We start from the raw sequence: 7337 nt of genomic DNA, 5'->3' as shown, positions 1-7337 counted from the left end.
AAAAAAAAGGACAAAATCCCCCAAACTATACTATTACAAACTCTCCCCAGACTTCTGTCATGCAGATTTGTTCAGCTCCGCCCATCATGCTTCCCGCATGCCTGTACTATCTAGTGCTACAGTGTGGACTTGCTTATTGGGGTGTTTCTTACTAACAATTGCCAATCAGCTCTCTGTCTCTTTTTTTATTGATTTTTATTGAGCTCTACAATTTTCTCTGCTCCCCTCCCTGCCTTTCCCCTCCACCTTTCAACCCTCCCCCAAGGTCCCCATGCTCCCAATTTACTCATGAGATCTTGTCTTTTTATACTTTCTATTTCCCATGTAGATTAGATCTATGTAAGTCTCTCTTAGTGTCCTTGTTGTTGTCTAGGTTCTCTGGGATTGTGGTTTGTAGGCTGGCTTTCTTTGTTTTATGTTTAAAAACCACTTATGAGTGAGTATATGTGATAATTGTCTTTCTGTGTCTGGGTTACCTCACTCAAAATAATGTTTTCTAGCGCCATTTTCCTGCAAAATTCAAGCTGTCATTTTTTTCTTTCCTGCTGTGTAGTACTCCATTGTGTACATTTTCCTCATCCATTCTTCAGTCGAGGGGCATTTAGGTTGTTTTCAGGTTCTGGCTATGACAAACAAAGCTGCTGTGAACATAGCTGAGCACACATCCTTGTGGCACGATTGACCATCCTTTGGATATATACCCCAAACTGGTATTACTGGGTCTTGAGGAAGGTTGTTCCTAATTTCTGAGAAATCGCCACACTGACATCCAAAGGGGTTATTCCAGCTTGCATTTTTCCACTAGCAATGTAGAAGTGTTCTCTTTACCCCACAACCTCTCCAGCATAAGTTGTCATCAGTGTTTTTAATCTTGGCCATTCTTACAGGTGTAAGATGGAATCTCAGAGCCTGGCGATGGTGGTGCACGCCTTAATCCCAGCACTCGGGAGGCAGAGGCAGGCGGATCTCTGTGAGTTCAAGACCAGCCTGGTCTACAGAGCTAGTTCCAGGACAGGCTCCAAAGCCACAGAGAAACCCTGTCTCGAAAAACCAAAAGAAAAAAAAAAAGATGGAATCTCAGAGTTCTTTTGATTTGCATTTCTCTGATGACTAAGAATGTTGAACATTTCCTTAAGTGTCTTTTCAGCCATTTTAGATTCCTCTGTTGAGAGTTCTCTGTTTAGGTCTGTACTCCATTTTTTTTTTAAAATTGGATTATGTGTTCTTTTGGTGTCCAGTTTCTTGAGTTCTTTGTATGTTTTGGAGATCAGACCTCTGTCTGATGTGGGGTTAGTAGTGAAGATTTTTTCCCATTCTGTAGGCTGTCGTTTTGTCTTGTTGACCATGTCCTTTACTTTACAGAAGGTTTTCAGTTTCAGGAGGTCCCATTTTTAATTGTTTCTCTCAGTGTCTGTACTGCTGGGGTTATATTTAGGAAGGGGTCTCCTGTGCCAATGCGTTCAAGTGTATTTCCTACTTTCTATTCTATAAGGTTCAGTGTGGCTGGCTTTATGTTGATGTCGTTGATCCATCTGGACTTGAGTTTTGTGAATGGTGATAGATATGGGTCTATTTTCATTTTTCTACATGTTGATATCCAGTTATGCCAGCACCATTTGTTAAATATACTTTCTTTTTTCCATTTGATATATATTTTTTTGTTTGTTTGTTTGTTTTTGTTTTTTGAGACAGGGTTTCTCTGTGGTTTTGGAGCCTGTCCTGGAACTAGCTCTTGTAGACCAGGCTAGTCTCAAACTCACAGAGACTTTCGAGGCCTGTGAAGAATTTTGCTGGGATTTTGATGGGCAGCCAATCAACTCTCTTAATTCTTAATGCCCACCTTACATTACAATTGGGTGGGGAAGGCAGCATCTACTTTTTATCTTCGAAGCTTTTTGCCTTTGACCAATGTTATTCTTTAGTTCTTTCTCTATCGCAGTTCTTTCTTTCTCACTCCATTTTCACCTTCCCTCACTGAATGTTCTCTGGTGTACATTGCTCTCTTCCTTATTGCCTTGAGACCAGGTCTCATTGAATCAGAAGCTCAGCATTTATGCTGACTGGCTGGTCAACAAGCTCAGGACTTTCTTGTTTCTGACACGCAATGCTGGATGTTGCTTTTGACCTGGTTTTGAGGATTTGAATTCAGGTCTTCATGCTTGTAGAGCAAGTGCTTTTACCCTGTGAACCATCTCTCCATTCTCAATAACCATGTATGTGTTCAATTGGAAGGCCTACTCTAGAATTATCTTGATTAAACCAAGTAATCCTCATTGCTATACTCCCTGTATAACAAAAACTTGCTACCTTCATCTATGCCAAGTCTTTTACATTTAAAAAAAATTTTTTTTTATCGCTCTGTGTGTGTGTGTGTGTGTGTGTGTGTGTGTGTGTGTATGACTGCATACTTGTGCCACAGTGGAGGTCAAAGGATAATTTTGTGAACTCATTCTTTCCTGTTTTTACTTGGGTTCTGGGGATCAAACTCAGATTGCCAGGCTTATGCAGCAAGCCCCTTTTAATTGCTGGGCCATCTCACTATTTCCTTGCTTTCATTTTGATATCCTCCAGTTTTGAATACCATCTTTGCTATTCAAGTCATAGGGAAACTGTAGGTGGTACAGTGTATAGATTTCCCTTAATGTAATGCTTTCTGATAAAGCCCAGTAACAGAAATCTTGTTTATCTACACATCTCAATGGGGTTCCACCAAAAGCCATCCACTTAATTCTACCGTGTTTTTTTCTTCCGTCACTCTTTGTCTTTATAGTCAGAGGACACTGCAAGGAAGAAACCTCGGCTCACCGCAGAGGTGGACAGCAGGAAGTGTCAGCAGGCTCTGGCAGAACTGGAGAGTGTCCTCAGTCACCTAGAGGACTTCTTTGCCCGAACACTAGTCCCAAGAGTGTTGATCCTTCTTGGAGGCAATGCCCTGAGCCCCAAGGAATTCTATGAACTTGACTTGTCCAGACTAGTCCCCTTCAGCGTGGACCAGAGCCTGAACACAGCTGCCTGTTTGCGTCGTCTCTTCCGAGCCATCTTCATGGCCGATGCCTTTAGTGAGCTGCAGGCTCCTCCGCTCATGGGTACCATTGTCATGGTGCAGGGGCACCGTGACTGTGGAGAAGATTGGTTTCTACCCAAGCTCAACTACCGAGTGCCCAGCCGGGGCCACAAACTGACTGTGACGCTGTCCTGCGGGAGACCTTCTGTCCCAGCCATTGCCTCCGAGGATTACGTTTGGTTCCAGGCACCAGTGACACTTAAAGGTTTCCACGAGTGACTGAACGAGGACAAGGGCTGAATTCTCCCTGTGCTACCAAGGCACCCATCTCTTGTTTGGAATTGAAGCTGCTTCCTGGTGAGGGAGGAAGGCTCTGCCCTGGCGGTATGCCGCCTCTCCCCCGACTGCCTGGTGACTGATGGTATGTGGCCATCACTGTGGTACTCATCATCAAGCAAAGTCCCCAGTCAAGATGGACTCCCAGAGGCCTCTATCTGAGACATGAAAGCATGGAGGTGGACGTTCTCTGCTCTATGCTGACTGCAGAACGTTGGTTACCAGGGTCATTATGTAGGCCTGACTGACTCAGGCATTAAATATAAAGTGATTAGAGTCGTATTAAATTTTCCTAACACTTTTGACTTAGACTCTTTGCCCTTGGGACTCAAGGGTTTTTGTTGTTTGTTTTTAGAAAGTCCTGTGTATCCTAGGTTGGCTTCGAATGTGCTGTGTGCGGGAGAGAATAACCTTGACCGTCTTGAGTGCTGGCATCCTAGGCATCCATTCGGTTACCTGGAGCTTCTGCTGCTGGTCAGTCGACCAGAGGGTGCTGTTGTATGCAGGCTCGTGACGTCACCTGATGATGACCTTAGCCCGTACCGTGTGCCCAGCGCCACAGGCTGAGTGGGGGAAGGCCCTGTAGCCTCTCTCAGCTGTTCTCAGGTCTCAGTGGTTCAGGTAATTCTGCTCTTCAGATCTGAGAAACAAATTCAGAGGAAGTGGACCAAGAGAATAGGCTGAAAACAGAAAAGCAAGAGGCTCTTCCTAGAGCCAGATGGAACTGGTGCTCAGGCTCCCCAGATTGTCCCGGGATTTTGAGGGTTTTCTCCCCTTGTTTCTGTTCCTTCCGGAGCTTTTGTCCAGCCTTGTCTCTTCAGCTTGATGGCTGCTGACATTGCTCTTGGCAAAAATGGCCCTTCTGTCCCTCCTGGCTGCAAGTCGAGGACAGACGCCCACCCTGCTGAGGGGGAATGTGTGTAAAGTGCTTGAAACACAGTAACGCATGCATATTCTTCAAGATGTTTTCAGACAATTTCATGTTACTTGAGCTCCCGACCCTCCTGCCTCTGCCTACTAAATGCTAGGATTATAGACTAGCAGGCCACATTTTTACTGTGTTTCTTATCCTGTGTTTTGGAAGCTGAAAGTCCAGTCTTGGGGAGCCTGTGGCAAACCCCGCCCCTTTGGATCATATTCATATCAAACTCCCGCTTCTGCTTCCCCCCACTGCTCTGCATGACCTTTCTTACCTTCATGTCCTTTCTAACATGGCATTTCAATTCTACATACTTCAGTATGCCCTACAATGGAGACCGTTTTCACAATCCATTGTGTGTGCCACCAGGCTGGCCTCTGTGCATCTGCCCCCTGCTCCTCGTGCCTATGTACTATTTAAGCACTTACACACAAGGCTGAGGAGGGTAGTGCATGCCTCTAATCCCAACACTTGGAAACAGAGACAGGCAGATCTCTGTGAGTTCAAGGCCAGCCTGGTCCACAAAGTGAGTTCCAGGATACCCAGGGCTACATAAATGGACCCTGTCTCAAGAAACCAAAAAGGAAAAAAGGTACTTATACACCTTAGTTAATGCTAACTTATATGTATATGTTAGTATGTTAAACCTGAAGATTGTGAGAAAAACCAAGTCCACAATTGTCTGATTAAAGCAAGCTGTATTTTAGGGTATGCTGGGATTTTAGGTATGGCCAGTCCGAGGCTGCTCTAAGTCAGGATTTCAGAGAGCGGCCCTTGCTGGCCTATTGAAGTCCCCTTTATAGGAGAGATACCGTGTTTACAGGGGCTAGAGAGTCAGTTCTTACACATTGTTAGTGTGGTGGCCAGCCATGAAAGCTAAGTCTGGCAGGTCATCCAAAGGAAGTTCTTTACTTCCAACCATTATCACCTGGGACTCTGGCCATCAATAAATTTAAACGGAGTCTGGAATCTCGATAGTTTACCCTGAGACGACGCTTGGCAGGCCAAGGTTACCTGACCCCCCACCCAAGAGCAGACCATTCAAAGGAGATGCCTGGCATTCCAAGCACTGTAGATAGAAAAACCTGCCAGCACTTCATCAGGACACCCCAGACAGATGTCAGCCAGTTAGGGGTCCTGAACCTCAGAGACCCCTCACCTCCACCTTTACTACTATAAAAACACAATTCTAATTGAGCTCGGGGCTCTCCAGATATTCCAATACGTTGGACATGCTGAGAGACTGAGTTTGCAAACTTGATTAAAATAAAGGCTCTTTGCTTTTACATACGGTACTTGGTCTCCTCTGTTGGCTTTTGTGGGTACCCACGGATTTGGGCATAACAGAAAGATAGGATGAGAGGGAAGGAGGGTAAGGATATACATGTGGATGGTGTCACAAGGTTAATATAAACCAAACATGGTTTGCAGTTTACATCAGATCTAATAAAAACTTAATTACAAATAGAAATTTAACTTGCAAATATTTAACACAGGAAAAATAGGAACTTACTGTCCTAACCTACAAGGTCTGTTTTACTTGCTTTGGTCTCACATCAGCTCACAAGGTATACCGTTTCTGCTTTGGTCTCACATCAGCTCACAAGGTATACCATTTCTGCTTTGGTCTCACATCAACTCATACCTTTTCTGCTTTGGTCTCACAGCTGCTCCATTATAAATGAGGTTTGGGGAGGTGAGTTTGACTACACGGTGAAGCCTGAGTTCAAACCTGTTCACATGCTGGCAGCTGCTCTCCTGTGATCTGAGTATCATTTTTCTCTCAAATAGCCAGGATTTGTTCCTGCTCCAGATGGGCACATAACAAAGTTTCGAGACTCCCCCTTCCTTCCATTTCTGGTTGCTGAGGTGAAACTCACCAGCCATAGATAAATCCAGAACCAGTGAAAACAAGGTGCTTGAGAGCTGTGTTCTGTGTTGAAATCAGCAGACGTGTATCCCAGCAGCCATACTGTTGGGGTTTTTCTCTACAGAAGAATTGGGCTATGTTGCCAAAGCAGGGAGGTAAAGTTGGAAATGGGACCATAAATTGTTTTGAGGTGGAAGAACTATCAACCAGGTCAGCTGTTCTCAGAAGCTCATGTAAACAGCCACTACGAACAATCTTCAGGCAATCAAAACAAAGTAATTATTGAGTGATTTAGACACATTTCTCTATGGGCTTGGCGTGGAGGCCCAGGGCATTTTGACTTCATGAGTCTTCCCCAAAGGAATTCAGAAATAGAAGCTCAGTCACTACAACACAAGCCTAATTTCCATGAAACAAGTCTGCTGAGCAACCTGCTGAGACTGCCTTTGTCCGGGGACTCCTGAAGTGGTTGTGGAAAAGCCCTAGTTAGGTTAGCCTGGGGAATACAGCGGGGTGTTGGTCTTCATCCGTCTGTAGCTACCATCTGAGTCTAAACCGTTGTGGGGCCCAAGGTTAAGTACATGCCGGTTGTAGCTGCTACACACGTGTGTTGGCTTCTTTATTTGAGACAGCATCTCACTAAGAGCCTTGACTGGCTCGGCCCTTGTTAGGTAACTCTTGTCTGTCGCTGCCTCCTGAGTGCTGGTTTTAAAGGTGTGGGCCACCACCCCTGGAAAATGTCACCCTTTCCACATCATCCTTTTCAGAGGAGTGGTCCTGGGTCTTACTTCTTTTTCTATTTGCCACACAGGAGAAAACTGGAGAGGACAGAAATGGATAGTTGGTGAAACCTGGCTTTGGGGGCGCTTAGAGGGTGTTAGAAACTCGTGCTTTTAGAAGCAGGAGCTGTCAGATTCGTTATATAATTCTGAGGTCATACTTACCTGGCAGGGGAGATACCATGATCGTGAAGGTGGTTTTCCCAGGGCGAGGCTTATCCGTTGTGCTCCCGATGTGCTGACCTTGCGGTTTTCCCCAAATGTGGGAAACTGCGTTAGCGCTCTCCCCAGAAAAAAATAAAATTCTGAGGTCAAGAAGTGATATGCCCAGGCTGAAATAACACAACTAATGGCTTTGTTGGGGCTTTATTTAGTTTTTTTTTTGTTGTTGTTTGCTTTTTTTGTTTTTGTTTTTTTTTGTTTTTTTTT

The 7337-nt window shown here is 44.8% G+C and overlaps 1 protein-coding gene across 1 annotated transcript in view; it reads left to right on the top strand.

The window, feature by feature from the left end:
- The window catches only part of Mad2l1bp (MAD2L1 binding protein), a 6900-nt gene extending 3257 nt beyond the window's left edge, over window positions 1-3643 (top strand). Inside the window, exon 3 of the mRNA XM_050122876.1 lies at window positions 2771-3643. Within this exon, the coding sequence (XP_049978833.1) occupies window positions 2771-3283 (513 nt within the window). The 3' untranslated portion in view covers window positions 3284-3643. The remainder of the gene's footprint in view (window positions 1-2770) is intronic.
- The last annotated feature ends 3694 nt before the right edge of the window (window positions 3644-7337 follow it).

The sequence above is a fragment of the Alexandromys fortis genome, unplaced genomic scaffold (genome assembly GCF_014885135.2).
Source record: "Alexandromys fortis isolate MF-2015 unplaced genomic scaffold, M_Fortis_MF-2015_v1.1 scaffold_212, whole genome shotgun sequence".
In the NCBI taxonomy this organism is placed as follows: Eukaryota; Metazoa; Chordata; class Mammalia; order Rodentia; family Cricetidae; genus Alexandromys; species Alexandromys fortis.
The sequence above is the reverse complement of the archived record's forward strand: the minus strand, read 5'-3'. Positions and strand labels throughout refer to the sequence as shown.